We start from the raw sequence: 23,695 nt of genomic DNA on the forward strand, positions 1-23,695 counted from the left end.
TTAGAAAAGAGATTGAGTGTGGGTATGACAGAGGTCTATAAAATCATAAATGGTGTGGAGAAACTGAATAAGAAAGGTTATTTACCCCTTCACATAACACATGCATGAACCGGGAGGGTCACCCAATGAAGTTAATGGGCAGCAGGTTTAATACACACAAAAGGAACGGCCTCTTCACACAACACAGTGTCAACCTGTGGAACTCATTGCCAAGGGATATTCTGAAGTCCAAAAGTATAGCTGTATTTAAAAAATTAGATAAGGTCATGGAAGATAGCAGGGCCGGCTTTAGGAAGTGTGGGGCCCGATTCAAATACCCAGCGGCGGTCCGGGTCTTCGGTGGCACTTCGGCGGCGGGTCCTTCACTCGCTCTGGGTCTTCCGCAGCACTGAAGGACCCGCCACCAAAGTGCCGCCGAAGACCTGGACTGCCACTGGGTGAGTAAAAATTAAAAAGGCGCCTAAGTTAGGCGCTCTTCTTTAGGGCACGGGGCCCTCTTAGGCGCGGGTCCCAATTTGGGGGAATCGGGGGAATCAACCTAAAGCCAGCCCTGGAGGATAGGTCCATCAATGGCTACTAGCCAAGAAGGTCAGGCACCCAACCCCATGCTCTGCATGTCCCTAAATCTCTGACTGGGGGAAGTGATGACTGGATCACAAGGGATGGATCACTCCATAAAGTGCCCTGTTCTGTTCACTCCCTCTCAAGCATTTGGCACTGGCCACAATTGGAAGACAGGATACTAGACTAGATAAGCCATTGGTCTGACTCAGTATGGCCGTTCTTATGTTTTATACATTATGATGTCATCTTTAATTACATGACCACATACTAGTTTTTCCACAGACATTTAAATTGTAGGGTTTACCATGTACCATGGTCACAATTAAAAAGGCAGCATTTCCCATCAGATACCATAGTATTACCACAGTCATGCCCTATTCTAAGTATATAGAAAACTATGTTATTATTGGCACTGAGTAAATTGCTCAGCTTGTTAATAGTGACCACAGTACTTTAGTAACAGGGTGTGAATGTGTAGGTGATGAAAGTATTTGTAGTGACTTTTTTCTCTCTGAACCAAGGCTTAAGTCTTCAAGAGTTTATTTTCCAGTATGAGATTTATTAATTATAATCAGTATTAATAGACAACATAAAATAGGATGTACTGAGATGTTGTATATTAAACTATATTTTTTCTTGCAGCTCTATTTGTACATGGGTAGTAATGTACTGATGCACAGGAGAACCTCACTACTTTCCGCTATATATGACTGAATGCCATAAATGCATGAGTTAACAAATATAATAAAAATAGAAGATGACACATCCCAAAATGCACTGTATTTCATTTATTTGATCAGCACGTGTGAATTTAGGTCTAATTATTTATGCTAATGCTTTATACAATAGAACTAAATGTTCTGTAATATGTTTTGTAGAAGTAAAAATTATTATGATACATCACTACAAGAGTCTGCTATTAAATCTCTTCTGAGAAGTGGAAAGAGTCCATCACTTTGTTATCCCACACGCCATAGTTTTCACACACACCAAAGTGTAAATGATTGAAGTCCTACTGTATCTGATGATACAAGTAAATTTCCTTCTAATCATAAACATTTCAGCAAATTTCATGTAGCACTTTACAATGAAATAACATATACTGATTACATACAGAAACAAAGATGTAATACCAATACACGACTATTAAGAAACACATATTATTGACACAATTATGTCAATAAAATTAGAAGCCTGTGCTAGTGAGATAAGTACTTTTATTGTAACTACAGTGACATTATTTTTCATGCACATTGTTACTGCAGGGTAACTAGAGAGCTAGTTGATACACAGGCTTTTGTGGTAAGTATCTCGGCAGTTATCACCATTGTAAAAGTTTGCATTTGCTAACATTTACCACATGGTAATATTTGAAATTTCCAGTGGTTTCACTGTACTTAAAGTAGGTAACTGGGATAATGTTTGGCAAAGATTGACAATAGGAGACAATTGGCTGCTACTGAATGAAAACCTATAACTGAAATGAACCTCACATTAACTCCACCATAGTTACAATGTATCTGTATGTGTTAGCAAACTAGCTTTGTGAATCTTTTTCAAACAGTTGTTTCTCTCGCTGCCTAATACCGATTTACTGAAGTCAGATGAAGCAGGATTAGGCCACATACAAGTAAAATAAGAGCCCAATCCCATGCCCATTGAAACCAATGAAAGTTTTTCCACTGATTTCAATGGGTGTAGGGTGGGACCCTTAATGAGTGGACTTCAGCTATTAATAAGAATAATAAGCAAACCTCAGAAAGTTCAGCAGTTCAGTAAAGATAAGCATCAGAATGTCTGGCTACTTATCCAAACCTTGGAAACTTTTCAAGCATAGGTTTTCTTTTGAGGTTCCCTGTGTTTTTGTGTTGAAAATCCCATGAGAACATATTTTGGCGTTTTTCCTTCCGGCTCCAGCCAAAACCAAGAAGTGTAGAGGGGCAGGAGGGAAATATTGTTACATTAAATTAACCAAACTTCTTCAAACTTGGCTTTGTTTGAGTTCTGGGCAAATATTCAGGTCAGGGTTTTTTTTAACTCGTTCGTCCATCTCTAGTACTATCAAAACAATTGGCATCATCTTCGTTTATGTACGTATTTATGTCTCTGTTTAGGGTATTGCTCATCTACAGTTTCCTGAAGGCTGGAATTTGGATGGACCCCTTCCTTTGGAAATTAGTTCAGCCCACAGTACACAGTAATGCATTTCTGAATAGCTGTAGTTCCTGCAGAACAGGAAGTCCTTGGATACAGTCATCACTGATTAGTAGAGCCGGTCAGAAAAATATAGAATTTTCTTTCTGTGGAAAATTTCAGATTTTCAACTAAAACCAAAAAGACTTTCACCTGAAAACCAAAATCTTTTGGGCTTTGAACAAAAAATTGAAATTTTCCACAAAAAAGTAGATAGTTTTTGTTGACAATTTTGTTTAGCCAATTTGCTGTAAAAAAAAACAAAACAGTTTCACCAGAATTTTGTTTTTGTCCAGCCCTATGCATTAGCTCAAGTCTTCCAGCCTTTGTGGTGACTGAGAGCCTAGACTGTGAGCAGATAGTTCTGGTCTCCAAACAAATGTGATTGTTACAGTTCTTTAGACGGGGCTGTTCTAATTAACCATGGAACCTCAGCACTGAAGAATGCTTCTCTTCTAGCACTGTGATACTGAGATCAACCCTTAACCTAGCAACGCTGTGTATTACAGAGAACAGCTCTGGAACATGTGTACTGTAGTCTGTATTACAATTAGTAGAAGCTGTATATGCTTGCTTCTTCCCTGGCCAGAATAAACATCATTTTTGTATAAGCAGTAACATAGCTACTTCTGTATCCATAACAGGCCATTCAAATCCTTTTCCTGGATGTCCAATATACAACATGCCCTAAAAAAACAAACAAAACAAAAATACCTTCTCAAGTCATTAATATAATTTCACTGCAGCACATTGCAGGCATGCATTGCCTTCCATCTGCAAGCATTATATTATCATTTTACCTTTACAGATGGCATATCCATTTTGTGACTCAGTATACTAAAGGATATAGATTGCTGCTTATATTTACTGATGGCTGGCAAATTTTGCTTGTATTAACAGGCACAAGGGTATGTGTAGGGAGCTGTACTAATGTCAAAGAATTATGTCAAACTGAACCAAGCAGCAGAGAGAAGCATGGCAGTCATTTTGCATTTTCTTTAAATGACTGTGAGAAAGAAAAAATAGTTCCATATACTGCAGCAAGAATGTTCAGTGCCCAAATAAAAATCTGTTCAAACTGTCAGTACCTAAGATTTTATTGTTCAGATATTTTAATGTTTATAAACCTAAGATTGCTTACTGTTTGCAGAGCTAGAGTACAACAGGAATAAAATTAAGTTAAATAAAAGTTCTTATGAACTATCATGAAAATTGTTGCTTGAGGTTGGAGCAATATTGGGAATGGGCAGAATTCAGTGTTACTTGGTGTTACTAAGTAATATTACTGGTTTTCTCAAACTGGCAACCAGCAGTGACTCTCTTCTGTCCTTCAGCTGGATGGTATCTTCAGTTTAATGACCGTAGCAAGAACAGCAGGAGAGGTAGTGAGATATTTTCATAATTCAAAGATGGTAAACAGATTAGAAAACCTCAAGGTTTTGAGAGAACAGTGTTGATAGAAATGGCTTTTGACAACTTTCACGTGATCTTCCAGTTTCTTTTCTGCTTCACTCTAATAGCTTTCACCTTTCTCTGATGTGCATGGCTATCGTAGTTGCCCTTCCAGAATTAATGCCCCTTCCTCAGTAAATCCTTTCCTGCCAGCTTCCACATCTGGTTTTGAAAGAAAATTGTGGGGTTTTGTTTTAGGTTTACTTACACTAGGACAACAAGGAGTCCGGTGGCACCTTAAACCATGAAAGCTTATGCCCAAATAAATCTGTTAGTCTTTAAGGTGCCACCGGACTCCTTGTTGTTTTTGTGGATACAGACTAACATGGCTACCCCCTGATACTTTACACTAGGACAATTTCTGCATCCCTCACAAAGCCTGAGCAGAAGTGTTTTGCCCAGAGCAATTTGGGTAAGTTTGTGGCCAGAGTCCACCTCCTAACACAGAAAAGGGATGAAGGTGGGTCACTTGTGCAGACAGTATTACAGCCTATGGACAGGCGTGCCAACTTCAGTGCTCACCACCTCAAGGCGAAAGGTGGTGAGAGCCACAGGATGCTGTCAGCCCAGTAAAGAGAATCACCACAGCATGGTCCGTGCTTGTCTCCTGTCCTGGAGGCACATTAAACTCACCAAACATGCCATGGCTGCAGCTAACTTGTGTATTTTTGGGAGAAGAATACCAGGCGATCTAATCACTTCAAAAGTCAAAGTTTGTGGTGTAAATTCGAAATGGCTTTTCAGACTACTCTGCAGATGTTTGAGTAACACTTTTCAGATCTGTGCTTTACACACAATATTCTTTGTTTTGGTTTCAAGTACTTGAAGATAATCAAGTTGTGTCACACAGTAGGAATGATGAAAAGCAAAACATGCTTAGGAGATTGCCTCTTGCTAGCAGTTCTGTTTATATAGACCCCAAGCTGCCAATGCACAAAATCATGTGGAAAAAATGCTGCAATTTCTAAGTAATTCCAGATAAAAGGTAACAGTTGCAGAATTTTTCAATGCCCTGACCCTGTTTACAGCACATAATATAGGAACGTTATTGTATATGAGTTATAAGAATGAAGACTGATATTAAATGCTTGTGATGGATTCTCTAAATGAATGCTGGTTGCCAGCTGTCTTCTTCATGATGGTCTTAGAATTTAATATGAAAGCCACATAGAAACAGTTAATCTAGAGGTTTATTATATTACATGCACATGTTTTCTGTTCCTGCTGGTTCACTGCCATACCTAATAGTTTATTTGTGGTTATTTTAATAATACTGCACACCCACATTAAGCTAAAGGTGTTCTTCTCTTAGCTAAGCATGGAGTAAGACTTCACCCACGCTAACCCTACCCACATCTTGGGTCTGGCTCCAGTGTGCTATGCAGCTTTTATTCTCTAGAAACTCCCTATGTGAGCAAGTGGACAGGGGGCGGGAGTAGTCCTGGGTCTGCCATCCACACTGTGGCTGGGCAGCTGTGAGGGCACCCTTTTAATTCCTCCCCTGCCCAATAGCAAGAGAGAAGGAACTTTAACACTGAGTTCATTCTGCCCTGGAACAGAGCAGTTGGGTCATGCCTGTTAGTTTAGAATGGAGCTTAAAGGTTCAATCTAGCCCTTAGCACTTTCGTCCAAGGACTCTGAAACCCTTTATTAAGTTGGGTATACATTTCATCAGCCCTGTTTTACAGCTGAGGATATTGAAATACAGTGTGGTTAGGTGTCTTGTCCCAAAGTCACACTGTGTCATTTGTGGGGTTTACAGTTCTTTAGCAGATGGAAAGGACTGTAGAAGTGATAAGAACTAGAAAACCTGGGTGGGGTTTTCCAAAGCACTTCCGTTATTTTTCAGCAGAAGTCAATGGGACTTGTACACCTGAATCACTTGGGGGCTTTTGAAAATCTCACCTTGTAATGTTATCAGTGTTATTTGATATTGTATTACTTCAGTGATGTACTGTCAATAAATGCTAATCCCCCCTAGTATTTAAATAGCTATTTTTTAAATGTAGTCTGTAGGAAATATATTATTCATGGAGCTGGCTGATCAGTGTCTTTATGGTTTTGGAAATTAATACTAACTTTAAAATGGTTCCAAATGTAACACAGAGATAGGGGAACTAACCATTTAGGGGAATATTCTGATAGCCCAGTTCACACTGAATAGTATTTTACTCCTTTGGCTCATGTGTTCATAGAATCATAGAATGTCAGGGCTGGAAAGGACCTCAGGTGGTCATCTAGTCCAACCCCCTGCTCAAAGCAGGACCAATCCCCAACTAAATCATTGTGTTGTGACCCATGGACCACTTGAGGACATAAGAGCTACATTCCTTAGGGCTGGTATATGTATTTTCGTTCACCAAAGAATGTCATGTAAGGTCTCTAACGAAAGTTTGTGTCATACTGGTCCTCTTAATCATTGTAAGATATATGTACAGGTGATATTTAAGGAGTTCTGTATCTGTACAAAAATTATGTTCTTAAAGCATGTAAGGTTCCACCAGCGAGAAGATACCAACATTTATATCTCTGGTTACATGCAAATTAAGTATTGTAAGCTTTACAATGGAGGCCCATTTACATACTGAGTCAAATGCCAATAGTGGAATGTGAAAACAATATGAAAGCACACAGGAAAAAAGAAGCCACTGAGGTTGTATGTGTTTAGGGAGATATCCTTTTTGCAAACTAAAACAGTGTTGAGGGGACTATTTCTAAGGGGTGCAGATGAACTCCCATTTACTCCTTGGGAGACCAGATTTCATGGTCCGTGATACATTTTTCATGGCCGTGAATTTGGTAGGGCCCTAGCTATCATATAGGAGATAGGGGAATGCCTTGTTAATTAAGAAAGTGCGCTATAATTTCATTTTTACCATTTGTTTCCAATGGTCTCACTCTTTTTCACTGGGCTCTCTGTTCTTTGATAATAAACTTATTCTTGTTTGCACTATAACTACATCTAAGTGCTGTATGCTGAGTAAAATGATGATCCTGAGCTAAATCTTACAAGCTGGTGTGTGTACTATTCCTTTGGGGATAGTGGATCTAATAGGTCTGAGAGTGTCCCATGGAACAGGTCTGAGCACCCCAGAGGGACACTTGGAGGACTTTCTGGGTTGGTGTGTGCCTTTCATTGTACAGAGAGAGCAAGATCTGCCAAGACCTAGAAGGCAGAGCTTGTGTTGCCAGGGAGCTGATCCACAACAGGCACACACAAGACTTCCTCACACTAAGGGAAGTGGTGTTGAGGTGTTGCACAACCCTGCAAAGTAGTACTGAATCTACTGAATCTGTAGTACTGAATATGAGACCCCGACCTGCCACATCTGCTCACTTCAGTTTTATAGTTAAGCTTTACCCTCCTCTAGCTACTAAACAAACAGAGCCATGGAAAAGTCAGCTCACAATGCTGAGGTCTAAATCTTGCTGAGTAGGATGTTTATAAAATATCAGCATAGGAGCATAAGCTTGTAAATAACCCTAATACCCTGCTCCTCCAAGGAAAAGCAAACCACAGACAGCTCCTATTGCTCAGTGATTTGTCGTTCTGTTGTAGTATATGTATGATTTTATTGGGACTAAGTGGGTTTATGGTGTGGTTTGTTAATAAAATGATCTGGCCAGCACTGTCTTTACTGATTGAGGAAAACAGCATTCACTGTTTTTTTTAACTGACATAAGCCGTCTGTGAGCTTGGTGCTGCTGCTGCACTGATTCTGGGTGGCAGTTGAAAGCAAGCTCATAGATATCATGCACTGGATTATTTTTTCTATCAACACAACCGCAGGGAAATTTATTTTGTTCTGCAAACAATTAAGCACAACTAGCAAAATAAGTCATCAGCGTCCAGCCTAGTGAATGTAGACAGCACCAATTCCAGGCTTTTGGTTGTTGATATGAAACAAATTAATGAACATGAGCAAAGCCAGCACTTAGACTAAATTGCCCCAAAGCTCAGATATCCCTTGGTGAAGTAATATGCTAAAGAAAAATCAGCTAATTGATACTGTGATTGAACAACAGCACAAGGCATTGACGTTTCTGTTTCTCTGGCATTAGGTATACTTTAAATTTTGTAGGACGTTTTAGTCTTTCCTCAGATTTTTTCAGTTTTGGTACCAGGGTATGAGAGAGACAAGGTAGGTGAGGTAATATCTTTTATTGGACCAACTTCTGTTGATGGAAGATACAAGCTTTCAAGCTACACAGTGCTCTCCTTCAGGCCTGGGGATGGAAGCAGAGAGTCTGAGCTAAATACAAGTTGAGACAAATTGTTGAGTAAAAGGGGTAACGCTTGTTGGAGGTGATCATTTGAAATGAAGTGGGGGTGAAATTGTTATGCTTGATGTAATCAATTAAGGATAGCAGGCAGTGTGGTGTGTTACAAATTATTGTAATGAGCCATAAAGCCAATGTCCAGGTTAAGCCCATAGTTTTTGCTGTCTAGCAGAATAATGACTTTAAGTTCCCAGGCTCACTTTTTGAAGGTGTTTAGCAGGTTTCATTTTAGGACATGTATTGAAAGATCAGATCTTGTGAGAGCACTCTGTGAAAGTGTTCACCCATGGATGATACAGCATTTTTGTCTTTTATCATTTTTCAGTGGCAGAGCAAGGAATTGAGCCCAGGTGTCTGGCTAGTTCATTAACCATTGGATCATCTGTCCCTTCTAAAAATTTTGGAACTATTTCAAACCATGAAGGGGTCAAATTTTCAGTGCAGTGCCTGGGGATTAGCAGCACCACATCCATTAACATTAATATAAAGCTAAGTGTGTAGCATAATTGTGTCATGCTAAAATATACACCCAACTCTAGGTATACTGAGTAGTACCTTATTCTGCAAACAATCACAATTCTTACAGTTCACTGAGTCACAATGAATTGTACCTCACTCTGCAATTAGTCTCATTGAAATTACTGGGAAAATTTGCAGCTTAAGGTATTAGTCAGCATGAGTAAGAGAAGGGGATAAAATTGGGCCCTGTATGAACAATGCCACCATGTGAATCCATACCTTCTTTTCCCCTTGCTCTCTCCCTTCACTCATCTTTCTGTCCCTTTCCCCCTCTCCTCTCTGTCTCTCTCTCCTCCTTTTCCCAGTTTAGATCATTTGTAATGAGTTTTGGTCAGCGACAGAACTTATGCCCTAGTGAAGATATGTTGAAACACTCTGGATTTCTTCATCTTACCTCTGAAACAACAAATGGATTGAGCCAAAACCCAAGACATTTGTGAGGTTTCTGTAACCTTCAGTGTGTACATCACCGCAGAAGCCAATCCCAGCATGAAGATCTCGATCTTTTATTGTTACCTTTGGTGATATGACTGTTTGCTTTGACTATTTCAGGCTGTATCTAAAAGGACACACAGGAACAGCAGGAAAGCAGAGTAGCCTGATCTTACATGGCGCTGATTTCAGTACTAAAGATGCCGATAATGACAACTGCATGTGCAAATGTGCCCTCATGCTAACCGGAGGTAAGTATAGTCCCATGAAGGCATTCTATAACTTTTAATCTGCTGTGTATTTCTAAACGGACCATGATGAAGCAACTTTGGGGAGAGGGAAAGATGATGTGCAGTGCTGTGTGAAACTCCTTGGGAGGTTGTTATTATTGGCATTGTGGTTGTGCCCTCAGGTCCCTGTCAGGTGCTGTAGAAACACAGAGCTACACTCTGGCACCCAAAAGTTTACAATCTAATTTGAAACAAGCTGCAACAAGTGGTGGCAAACAATAGAGGGGAAAGGGGGAAGGAAAATGAGAGAAAGGGTGAAGGAGGTGAGAGTTTGTGGAAGGAAGAGGAGGAGAAGGAAGAGGTTAAGGGTGTGGGGAAGGAGGGAGATCAGAAATGGGAGGGAGAGAGGCCTTTTTAGAGATGAGAAGATGAGAGACAGAACAATTCAGGCAAGAGAGGGGATGGAGGGAAACAGAAGAAAAGGAAATGCTGGAGGAAAAGCCTATCAAGATATTAAGGCCTGGTTTACCCCCAAGTTTTGTACTGGTATAACTGTTTCAGTTTAGCAGTGTGATTTTTTAACTTAAATAGTGATACTGATACAACCCCTAGTAGGGACACAATCATAGTGGTATAGAGGTGACAAAGTGCTGTAGCTCATTCCCCTTCCCGTACAGGAATATTTATACTGGTATACAGAATTTGGGGCAATGCAGACTGAAGCAGGAGGAATGCTCTCCTTTCCCAAGCAGCTGCCTCTGGGGAGCTAGTTATTTTGGCTTGCATGGCAGGTCAGTGTTCCCTGCTAAGCGTAGGCGATGTCTACCCTGGCACGTTTGTCTGTAAATCTTTTGTTGGTCAGGGGTGTGAAAAACACACCCGACAGTCGTACGTTTCACTGACAAAAGTGCCAGTGTGGACAGTGCTATGTTGGCAGGAGATGCTCTCCCACCGACATACGTGCCACCGCTCGTTGGGGGTGGTTTAATTATGCCGACAAGAGAGTTCTCTCCCCTCGGCATAGAGCGCCTAGATGGGAGGCCCTACGGTGGTGGAACTGCAGCAGTACAGCTGTGCCGCTGTAAGGTCTGTAGTGTAGACATAGCCTTAGTCTGCTGTAGAGCTCTCATTCCACAGGGCTCTGAAAGACACAGGTATATTCCGCTGCATCGGGTCTGTAAATTAACTGAAAAATCTCTCTATCGTCTAAGGGTCTGTCTACACTACAAAATTAAGTTGACCTAAGTTATGCTGACATACAGCCACCGCAGTAATTAAATTACAGATACTTTTGAATGTCCACATTACGCTCCTTGTGTCAGCGGTGTGCGTCCTCACCAAGAGCGACTTAACTGTCAGTGTGGCGCATCGTGGGATGGCTTCTGAAAGGCAGCAGTAATAGTTATATTGGTTGGAGCTAGATTTTAGTGTGGACCCTTACAGAATTAGGTCGATGTATGCTGCCTTACATGGACCTACCTCTGTTGTGAAGTCCAGGGCTAAATATACTGGAGAGGCAAATGAAAGGAGGGAGTGGAAAAGAGGTGAACTGCCAAGCTCAGAGTAAAGTTCAAAAAGGAAAAAAGCAAAGAAATGCAATTAGTCTTCAGGGATAATTTAATCAGTTTTACAAGTAAGATTGTTTGAGTAATTTATTGTTTTATAAAAGAGTCAAGACCTCAAAATCACTAATTGTTTTTCCCTTAGTCTCTAAATATTTCACCCTATTAAATTTCTCCTTACACATTCTACTGCATTTTCCCAGTGATGTTGATTTTCTCACTCCCTGAGAAATATCAATTAAATCTTTCAAAACAGGAACGTTCAATAGATTGTTTCCAATTTTATGTCACAACAAAAGGGCAGAGTAAGAAAAGTGACTGTGATGACAGTTTGGTAAAAAAGCTCTCTGTCAAAAACTGGGGATTGAATATTGTCAAGCCCTCTGTTGTTTTTGGCAGCCCCACAGACAGCACTTTAATTATGAATTATATGAAATCTACAATCAGGTTTCTGACTATCTTGAGAGCTTTGGGGATCCTGTAACCTCTGTGAGATGTACCCAATATATTTGTGTCAGGAATAAAGACTGAAATAAACTGCAGACAAAGTTTGTGAGATGGTTATAGTCAGGGCTGAAAATAAAGATTTAAAGAACGCCCATGTGGCTCTCTCAGTGATCTCATTAGCTTCCACTTCCCATCTGGTCCACATCAAAAGTGTTATTCCAAAAAAGATTAAATACTGTGCAGCAGCCTCATCAGAAGAATTAATTCAGATGTCACATGCTCTTAGGGGCTATGCTATGTTTATTGACCCTACTTCAGGTTGATCTTGGGGGGGTAGTGTTCAGAGGCACAAACTGGAGTTAGGTATCCAACTCCCATTAATTTAAATAGACAGGTGGGGCCAGTTCCATAGAGAGATTTATTTAAGAGCCTAAGTCCAAAATTTAGATCCTCATACCCTCACTCAGATGCCCCCTAACCCTGTAGGCACCTAAATCCCTTAGACTCCTAAGTGTCCACTGATAAAGTCTCATAGGCACTTAAATATCTGCCTGTCATACCAGCAAGTACATATATTCAGAAGCTACCATAGAGCACATATGCTGGGTCAGGTCCCCGCACACAACACAGCTGGAAGAGGTGCTATTGCCCCCTTATGCTTTATAGCCCAGTGGTTAGAGTGCTCACTCAGGATGTGGGAACCTTCAGTTCAAATCCCCATTCTACCTGGAGCAAGGACTTGAACCCAGGTTCTCCCACCTCTCAAGTGAATGCTCTAGCCACTGAGCTGTGTGGCATTCTCAGGGTGGCACTCGCAATGTCTTTTATATGTGTGAGAAAGGACTGAGCTGGCTTTGTCGCCTAACTCCAGTAGCGGGTTTATGGCTCTGAATGGAGACAGGCACCTAAACTTAGGCCACACCCCTCTCCTCAGCACTTCCTACTGGCTAACTTAGGCAGCTCTCCACTCAGCATGTTGGCTTTTGTGAATCCCATTCGTAGGCTCCTCACTCTTCCCGTGCATTTTACAGAAAGCCTGTGGACCTAACCCAGGGCTGTCAATGCTAGTAGGTGGCAGGGTGCCTAAAGTTAGGGGTCCCCAATGCTCAGTCTAAATCCCCTTCGTGGTTTTCTACCCCATGGATGCCTAATTACCCTTTGTCCCTTTGAAAATCTCCCTGAGTTTTTTTGGAAGGTATAAAAAATGCAAGTGTTTCACACTTATTGAAGGTTACACGTCTAAAACAATATTATTTGTTTCTAAAACATTTATAAAGCACTTATTGCCATAGTATGTAGGTTGATGTTTCTACTACAGGTCATTCTTTCTTATCCTCAAAGCCTTGTAACACACTTTCTTTACTATATAGCATGTTACTACAACAAGGTAACCTAATATTATAGAGGCTTTTGTTGCAAAGCGTACCATTGTTGTGATAATTGTAATCACTTCTCCCATGTTCACATTAAACCAACAGTTGGGGAAGAGAGCTTTCCAAAGTCTGATACAATTTCTCAGGACAATCAGCTGAAGAAAGGATAAAGACCAAAAATACTTTTTAGCATTATTCTAGAAGAAGGCATAGGTGATTTATGTACACAGCACTTTGCATGGCAAGATTCCTTAACAAATAACAACACATTGGCCTGGTGCTAATAGGAAACAGACACCTTCAAGGCTAGGTAGTAGAAGATAGGTAACTTTCAAGGAAAATACAGATGTCACAATTCCAAAGAGTGCATAAAGTTTGAGCCAACTCAGGAAGAGCATTAGAGGTTGCTGGAGGTAATAGGCCAGATCCTCAGCTGGTGCAATTCAGTGTAGCTTCCTTGGTCTGGCCTGCTGACTTTCAGAGGATACATAACATTCTCAACCACCATCACACACGCATAAAAAATAGACTCTACAACTCAGTGATTCCCCAACCTTTTCATTCCATGGACTGCTTTGTAAGAGGGAGATCTCTCACTGACAGTCCTGCATCCAATGTCCTAGTTCTCCACTGCCTCTTTCTGAAAATGGTCAGTTTTGTGAATTTCCAGGAAGAGATCTGCAAATGAGATCTCACCAAAGCTTGCAATAAAGCTCCTGGTTTTATTGTGACAACACTACATGAGATATGTAGTCAAATAAGGCTGCAGGTCTTTTCTATCCCCTTGTTTGGAATGACAACATTCAAAATGGCAATGTCTACCAGTTTAGAGAAGAATGACCATAAAGCCCTTGCAACCCTGCCTTTGGGTACCCTTGTATCCAAATATCTGTGTTTAAAAGGTTTAAAATTTCTGGGTGAATTTGTTTAATTCATCTCTCTTTCTCACATAGATCTATATGAAGTGGACCCTCATGAAGCATTGTATATAGCAATTATCAATGTATTTATCATTCAGAAACAAAATGATTGGCATATGATGACATTTTTCTTTAAAAAGGGGGAATATGAAAAATATTATTAACAAAAGCCAGTTGTGTGTTACAGTGCTTAACAATGATATATAGAAGGATGGACAATAGCACATAAAGTGTTTGAATAACAACCAAATGGTGACTGACTTAAAAATCTTCTAATACATTTAATAGAAAAGTCAGAGCATGACTGTCCTTGAACATGCTCTTTGTTAATTTTACATTGTGGCCCATTAACATTATGCAAAAGGACCTTGCAATCTAGATAATGGGAAAAGCTCACGGGAAGCATGTGCCCTTTGATTTTATTTTCTACCAAGAAATTTCTTCTCTACAGTCACAGAGATGTTCACACTTTCTCCGCTTTTATCCATATCCTACATTATAGTCTTGCTGATACAGTGCTTTACTGAAATCATAAAAACTATCCTGCTCCTCTAAGGTCCAATATAGCAGAAAGGTCCGAATCTGGTATAATAGTAAGTTTATTGTCTGTCTTTCAAATGGTAAGCAAAATATGGTTCAATATTTTAGGTTAGGTAAGGGGTCGGCAACCTTTCAGAAGTGGTGTGCCGAGTCTTCATTTATTCACTCTAATTTAAGGTTTCGCGCGCCAGTAATACATTTTAACGTTTTTAGAAGGTCTCTTTCTATAAGTCTATAACACTGGTCTACAATTTTTGAGAAGTCGTCTGCTTCAGAGATAAAATGTGCTATTTATTATGTATTTTGATGTGCTGAATTCAAATATGACAATTAAAACAACTGATTGGCTACTGTTTCTAAGATATTTAAGTTTTTACATTTTATGTCTATGTATATTGTGTAGATAGTAGAGTTTTAATCATAAATTGTAAACCTTTTCATGTGTTTATGGTTGCTTTACATGATAATATTTCACCTGTCCTGTTTATGTAACACTTTAAAAATCAGCCAAAGGGTTATATAAATAAAATTTATTATGAAACAAAAGGCAAAAACTATTATGTACATAGTTTAGTCCTACTCAGTGTCTACTCGGCACTTTTTGGCTTGTGTCTTGTATTCATTAAATGGAGCATCTCTTGTCACTGTCCAGCAATAGTCTGCAAGCATTGATGGGCTCCATTTGCCCTGATAGCATTACTCCATTGTTGCAATGTCCTGGTGAAATCACTCGCCGTGCTCGTCGCTCACTGCTCCGCAGTTCGGTGGAAAAAAATCTAGATGAGAGTGCAAAAAATGTATCTTTAGTGACATGTTGCAACCAAGGCTTTTGTATGCCTTGAGGAGGTTTTCCACCAACAACCTGTAGTTGTCTGCCTTGTTGTTTCTGAGAAAATTTATTGCCACTAACTGGAAGGCTTTCCATGCCATCTTTTCCTTGCCACGCAGTGCATGGTCAAATGCATCATCTCGAAGAAGTTCACGAATCTGAGGACCAACAAAGACACCTTCCTTTATCTTAGCTTCACTTAACCTTGGAAATTTTCCACGGAGGTACTTGAAAGCTGCTTGTGTTTTGTCAATGGCCTTGACAAAGTTCTTCATCAGACCCAGCTTGATGTGTAAGGGTGGTAACAAAATCTTCCTTGATTCAACAAGTGGTGGATGCTGAACACTTTTCCTCCCAGGCTCCAATGACTGTCGGAGTGGCCAATCTTTCTTGATGGAGTGGGAATCTCTTGCACGACTATCCCATTGGCAGAGAAAACAGCAGTACTTTGTGTATCCAGTCTGCAGACCAAGCAAGAGAGCAACAACCTTCAAATCGCCACAAAGCTGCCACTGATGTTGGTCATAGTTTATGCACCTCAAAAGTTGTTTCATGTTGTCATAGGTTTCCTTCATATGGACTGCATGACCAACTGGAATTGATGGCAAAACATTGCCATTATGCAGTAAAACAGCTTTAAGACTCGTCTTCGATGAATCAATGAACAGTCTCCACTCCTCTGGATCGTGAACAATGTTGAGGGCTGCCATCACACCATCGATGTTGTTGCAGGCTACAAGATCACCTTCCATGAAGAAGAATGGGACAAGATCCTTTTGACGGTCACGGAACATGGAAACCCTAACATCACCTGCCAGGAGATTCCACTGCTGTAGTCTCGAGCCCAACAGCTCTGCCTTACTCTTGGGTAGTACCAAATCCCTGACAAGGTCATTCAGTTCACCTTGGGTTATGAGGTGTGGTTCAGAGGAGGAGGATGGGAGAAAATGTGGGTCCTGTGACATTGATGGTTCAGGACCAGAAGTTTCATCCTCTTCCTCTTCCTCGTCTGACTCAAGTGAGAATGATTGTGGTGCATCAGGAACCGGCAGTCCTTCTCCGTGGGGTACTGGGCGTATAGCTGATGGAATGTTTGGATAATGCACAGTCCACTTTTTCTTCTTTGACACACCTTTCCCAACTGGAGGCACCATGCAGAAGTAACAATTGCTGGTATGAACTGTTGGCTCTCTCCAAATCATTGGCACTGCAAAAGGCATAGATTTCCTTTTCCTGTTCAACCACTGGCGAAGATTTGTTGCACAAGTGTTGCAGCATATGTGTGGGGCCCACCTCTTGTCCTGATCTCCAATTTTGCAGCCAAAATAAAGGTGATAGGCTTTCTTAACCATAGTGGTTATACTGCGCTTTTGTGATGCAAAAGTCACTTCACCACAAACATAGCAGAAGTTATCTGCACTGTTCACACAAGTACGAGGCATCTCTGCTCACTTTGGCTAAACAGAAATGTGTCCCTTTGCAAAATCAAACACTGACAAATAAGAGAGCACGACACTGTATGATTTCTAGAGCTGATATAGGGCAATTTGTTCAGCAGAGTGATGTAAGCTTCGTTATGATTGCATCATCCATGACTTCTAGGAATAACATGATGCAATTCATATCATGTATGACGCAATACCAGCTTCAGATTGCATCATTCATTGTTTTGCCTAAAAAGCAAGTACTGTCCAAACCCAGTCATAGATTTATTCATAGATCCAGTCAAAGATGTATTTTAGTCATTTCTGGTTTAAATTGAGATCCCTTCCCTTTATAACTCACTTATCCTCAGCCATTCCCAAGTCAAGGGTCGTATATACTGACCCAATAGCATATCTTGAAAACTAGAGCCAATCAACAATTTTAAGCATCATTTTCGTTCCCAGTGACCCAGAATTAGTAAAGTTTGACTACATTTATTTCAGAAGCATTTTGGCTGTAGAGCAGTGTAATATATAACTGAACTATTGTTGTATATAAAGTAAATAAGGTTTTTAAAATGTTTAAGAAGCTTCATTTAAAATTAAATTAAAATGCAGAGCCCCCTGGACTGGTGGCCAGGACACGGGCAGTGGGAGTGCCACTGAAAATCAGCTCATGTGCCGCCTTTGGCATGCGTGCCATAGGTTGCCTACCCCTGGGTTAGGGTTTCACTCTCCTGTAGGTGCTGTGCTGCTGAGCTCAAATTCTATGGGCACAAACACAACATACAAGGGACCAGAAAGAGACATTGGATTTTCAAAGGAACTGTTCATCCAATAAGGCAACCCACATTCTCTCCCCAAATAAGCCACATTTTGAGCCTGGCAGATCAGACTTGAATGCTGCATGTTGTGTTTGATGGACGTGAGCTTGCATTCACAGGGTTCAGGAAGCAGAAGAGGGATAAAAAGTGTCTAGTCACCAAGTGCCCACACTTCAGAAAGCCATTCCCAGATTCTGTGAAGAATAAAGCAGCCAAGAGAAGCCCCCACTCTGGAACTTAATGGCCATGATAAACACCCAATATACTACAGAATTACAGTATATCTGGTGAATTGATGGGCAGTAGCTAATGGACAAGAGGTTTGGGCCATAGTTTCAAACAAGCCACAACACTCTTATACATTTACCCATTTGTACATGGAAAGCCTGCATTTGTGCATACAAACCAGGTAATTAGGAAGGCCATTTCCACAGCAGCTACATGCAAATGCCGCCACCATCACCCCTTTGGGTTTTTTTTGTTTTGTTTTGTTTGCTTTCATGACTGCAGATTTTAAACATACAAAATGTGTGAGTGTGATTTCAGAGAAATGTGACCAATAAGAGAGTCATCCCAGTGTTCACACGGGCAGCTGTTACATTTTTAGGCTGTTTTTACAAGAATGTTTAGCGATGATCTCTCACACACCCTCAGAACACAGGTAAGGCAGTAGAACAGTAGAAATCTCCAATACAAGGGTGAATGTATCTGAAGTATTCAAAATAGATTTAATTTCTTTTAATGAAAATTAGTTGGTTTCAAATTTCACAGCTTTTCACTAGAAGTAACAGCATCATTTAAAACACACAGAACACCACAAAACATGTTGCAGAAGAGCAGCTGCCCACAGTGGGGATCAATGTTTATTTCTTTAGATGGTTTTAAAACAATGTAGTACACTCTACCCCGATATAACGCGACCCGATATAACACAAATTCGGATATAACGCGGTAAAGCAGCGCTCCAGGGGGGCGGGGCTGTGCGCTCCAGTGGATCAAAGCAAGTTCAATATAATGTGGTTACACCTATAATGCGGTAAGATTTTTTGGCTCCCGAGGACAGCGTTATATTGGGGTAGAGGTGTAATATATTATCTAAATCATATTTTGTTTAGACAGTATACTATATAACATAAGGTTGCTTGACATTACCCATACAAATGAAATTATTAGAGATGGTTTAACCTAAAAAAATTAGGAAGCTCTTTTCAGTTGACATAAGCAACTACAAGTCTTGATACTTACAGAAACATGTACAAACTATCTATAATTTTGAACACAACCTTTCTTAACCTTCTCAGAGCATCTTCCCTTCTAGTGCACTAGAGGCTTGCTTTTCCTACCTTTTTGCCTACTTCTCCTCTTCTTGACTCACGCCAATGGCTGACCTGAAGAACCCAGGCATCACTGTAGACAGTACAGTGAAAATCTCTGCTCAGTGTGCAGCAGCCATAAAAAAAATCAAACAAAATGTTAGAATCCATGAGATACTGAAAAACATGGACATATCATAATGCCAGACTATAAACCAATACTATGCCCTCACCAGGAATATGGAAACCCCTATCTCAAAAAGAATATAGCAGGAGAGGGACAGTTCACAGATGGATGATGAAAATGAATAGGAGCATGGAAAAGGCGAGAGCCGGAAATTATTGGGACTGTTGACCTATGGCAGGAGATTACTAAGATGAATAATATAAAGAAGGTAGATCGGGCACTACTGTTCACCCATCTCATAACACAAGAACAAAGGGACAGTCAATGAAATTGAAAGGTAGCCAATTTAAAAGTGATAAAAGGAAATTATATTCCTACACAAGTAGTCTGTGAAACTCATTGCCACATGATATTATATATATTCCTGGAATTGAAAGGTAGCCAATTTAAAAGTGATAAAAGGAAATTATATTCCTACACAAGTAGTCTGTGAAACTCATTGCCACATGATATTATATATATTCCTGGAATTCAAAGAAAGATTCGATATTTAAATGGATAACGAGAATATCCAGCGTTGTTGTAGTATATTAAAAATAAACAAGATCTTTCAAGCTTCAGGCATAAGCCAACCTCTAACTATTGGGGGTTAGGAGGAGGATTGACCTGGGTCTGTCTATCCCATACCTGCAGGGTTTCTTCCTCTGAAATGTCTGGTATTGGTATAGACAGGCTATTAGATGAGCTGGACCATTGGTCTGACCCAGCATGGCAATTCCTATGTCTTCTTTTGCAGCTATCTGGGAAGCCTGCACTTCACTCTTCCTTCCCTTCTTCCCTCACAACTCTTCAAAAAAGCCACTCTCACCATTCCACCCTCTACCCCAACACACAACCATGCTGAAAATCTGGTTGGTGGCCCAGCATCACCTCTGCTGAATTCAAAGTAGAGAACTCTGATGTTAGAGGCTTTTGGGACACTTGCGGGGGCTTGTAAAGGGATATGGGAAGAGGCTTCTCAAAAATTGTGAACAGGGATGGGGAGAAATTAAAAAAAGAAAAAGAGGGAAAATAAAAACATGTTAGTGTACTAATGAGAAACCTCTCTAAAAAAGCCCACATATAATCATACTTGGAAGCATGTGGTATGATAAAGAGTACTACTAAAAATATTAAAGGGGGAATTAGTCTTAAGAAAAGAAAACTTTGATGGACTGTTTCACAACTCCCTTCTATAACACCTCCCAGTACTTTTTTTATTAGTACCATTTCAGAATTTTATTTTCTTTGGGCAGCATTTGTAGGACACCACTGAATGCAAAACCCCAGATCAAGTCCTACCTTCCTGCTGTTCTTGTGCCTATAAAATGAAATGGTACTAATGCAGCTTGCCATGTCTGTATTGTGATACCATAAACAGAATCCAGCTGCATTTGTGTTCCAACTTTGAAACATGAGTGTTAGGTTTTCTCTGTTCAGCTTTGTCTTAAGTTTCTACAAGATCATGCTGTAGTTACAGTACATCAGTTGTACAGCTTTCTCCTTCTTTGATTATTAGCCCCGTAGGTATAACTTTGTAATCAAAGAGAGGTCAAATGTATCAAAATAAAAGTTTGCCAGAATTTATCTGGCATAAATCCTCCCCCCAAGATTTGATTATGAAGTGTTACTTGTGAAAAAAAAACACCCCACTGAGTAGTATCCAAAATCTAAGAAATTACTTTACAAGACTAAAAACTTAAATAACATAGGTCTGAATGCAAAGGGTAGAGTAAACACTGGATGTGTATACTACTCACTGTCACTATTGTATCCAGTGGTTTAAAGCCCCCAAAACAATGGATCATTATAATCAGATACAACTGTAACAGCAGAATCTGCTGACACTGGAGGAAGTATGCACTGCAAAAAAAGATCTTGGTTTTTGAATTCCAGCTCAAGAGTGGGACTCGCATTGGACTGGGAACAATAAACACTAAACATTAAAAAGCTCTATCTTTATTTGCAAGACATGGAATTGTTCCATGGAGTCAAAGAAACCTCACGTCACTGAACTAAATATGTGCACTGCTTGATCATTATCTGGTCTTGGTAGAATTCTGATGGTGCTGCTTGCAACAGGTTCACAGATGTTTCTGAGGAGTCAGTGACTTCTACATAGAAAGGGGACAAGGTGATTACCCAATTGAAAAAGGAAAAGATCCAGGTTTTATTTTTATCAGGCTAGCAGTGGAACTTTATGAGCTAATTTGACTTGGAACAAATGCTGCCTTTCCCCCCCAGGTGGATGAAAGGCACTTACACCCCAGGGATGCTGCTGACCTTTGTTCTAACTATGCAACACCCACTCCACAAACAAGGAATTCAGCCGCCAAGGCTTTGACAGCCATGGAGAGGGGGCCTCAGCACTCTGCAGCCTGAAGGGGAGGATTCATTATTTCTCCTCCCTCCATTTTAGCTGAGCATCTTTACAGAATGCCTAGGTAAATGGCCAGTAGGTAAAATCCTGACCCAGGCTAAGTCAATGCCAAAACTTTCACTGTCTTCAGTGGAGCCAGGATTTCAGTGTTGCCAATTCTTGTGATATTTGGTGTTTTTCTTAAGGCCTAGCCCATCTACTTATGAGAATATCTGGGTTTTTTTTTTAAGTTGTAGTAAGTTTTTTGTGCTATGGTTGTGGTAAAAAGTTTGGAAAATGAGAATCCTTAAGGTTAAGAAAACAAAAGAAAAAGAAAAAGTGTCCCAAATTTATATTTTTTAAACTCTCATGATTTTTAAGCCAATCTCATTATTTTGGGATGTCTGACACATGATTTTTGAACAACCTCAGGTTGGCAATACTGTAATTCACAAAAAAACACAACTTCAGAACCATCTCCTTGTGCATATAAACTAGTATGAGTGACCATGGATTTCCAACCAGTGTTAGCCTTCTAATCCCTTGCTTGTCCAGTCAATTGTTTGTAACCACCACCTGTTGCATCTTCTTTTAAATTAGACTGTAAGTTCTTTTGGGAGAGAGACTGTCTCTTACTCTGTTTCTACAGCACCCAGAACAATGGGCTTTTGCGTATTACCATACTATAAATAAATAATAACAACATAGTCCAATTGATAGGATGTATGCAGGCTCTAGTATTTGATTTCTTACGGTAACAGTATATTGCCTAAATTGGGTTGATTATACTGAATTGGGTTTTTCCAGACCCAGTAATCTGCTTGTTTTGACAAACTGATGAACAAGAAGTTATATTTTTGCGATATTTAAATGGAAAAAAGATCCACTAATCCTTGCTCCTGTTTCTTTTGAGCATTTAATTGTAAATCTTCCATTCCACATTTTGAAAGTAAAATTTTACTTTCTATTTATTCAAGCATTCATACTATCTACCTGATAAGAATTACACTTATCCAATCAGAGAACAGAAACTAATCATATGACTCATTTGACCAATTAAAACTAAGCAACACAGCTTGACATGCATACCATAGATTTAACAAATTAATGACAGGTTTTGCTGAATACTTTCAAATTAATAAATTTGAGGAAAAAATCACAAGAGGTGAAATTATACATTATGAAGTATTCATTTGACTACTGTACTTACATCAGTTGTGAGAGGAGGATTAACATATAATCCAATTTATTTTATCCATAGTTATTTTGTTCCATCACATCAGCCATATTATGCCATCTGTCAGTGCACAACTCAATGTGCAGTCTCTTGAACACAAAATAACTCAACACAGCGATAAAACAAAACCTTTGCCCTACTAACAACATTTACAGGAGCCACAAATTGCCAATCAGTTAAAGCTGTAAAACAAAATGGAAATGCTTTGTTAACTGGCAGTTTAATTCCTTGTTTTTAATTGTTTCAGGCTGGTGGTTTGATGCCTGCGGCCCTTCCAATCTGAATGGAATGTTCTATACTGCTGGACAAAACCATGGAAAACTAAATGGGATAAAGTGGCACTACTTCAAAGGCCCCAGCTATTCCTTACGTTCAACAACTATGATGATTCGGCCCTTAGACTTTTAAATGCACTCAGCAGCGGACACAAGAACAAAACACAATATCACTCTTATCTGAAGAACTTCTTGTGTAACCTTCAGAATTAAAAGGCTGGGGGCTTCATGAAAGCAACAAGTAGGAGCTACACAAAGTTGCTCCACTATCACTTCATAGCCTGCAAAAACTCTACACAAGTCAGCCCATATGCTGATGACATTGGGACGGCTTGGCCTATGAGAAAGTGGCTGTAACAATTTTCCAGTGGAGGAGAACAAGTGAACTTTGTGTTCCTGTTACCGTGACTGAATCCAGTGTCTGTCAGCAGATGTCTTTTCCTTTAAGTAAAAGATGCAAAAATATACTGGATAATACTGAAGAACAGAAGCAAATCTACCATAATCTATTGAGAAGAATAGTTTTCAGCAGTGAAATGGCATCACATCTATGCAAAAGTATTACAGATAAGCTTTTATTAATGTACATCTTAAACTATCCAAAATGACCACTCCAATCATTGTCTTCAGTTAGATGGATGGAGTTCTCTTAAACCCAGAATCAAATAGTGTACGCTAGAGTTATTTTTCATTCAGCCCTTTTCAAATGTAAAACAAGTTCCTGATAAACATATTGAGTCAGAGTGCATGAAGAA

General features: G+C 39.9%; 1 protein-coding gene across 1 annotated transcript in view; it reads left to right on the forward strand.

The window, feature by feature from the left end:
- The window catches only part of ANGPT1 (angiopoietin 1), a 213,040-nt gene extending 189,967 nt beyond the window's left edge, over positions 1 to 23,073 (forward strand). Inside the window, exons 8-9 of the mRNA XM_065398962.1 lie at positions 9,562 to 9,692; positions 22,913 to 23,073. Coding sequence (XP_065255034.1) covers positions 9,562 to 9,692; positions 22,913 to 23,073 — 292 coding nt within the window. The remainder of the gene's footprint in view (positions 1 to 9,561; positions 9,693 to 22,912) is intronic.
- Positions 23,074 to 23,695: the final 622 nt, after the last annotated feature.

This window comes from Emys orbicularis, chromosome 2 (assembly GCF_028017835.1).
Source record: "Emys orbicularis isolate rEmyOrb1 chromosome 2, rEmyOrb1.hap1, whole genome shotgun sequence".
NCBI classification, from domain to species: Eukaryota; Metazoa; Chordata; order Testudines; family Emydidae; genus Emys; species Emys orbicularis.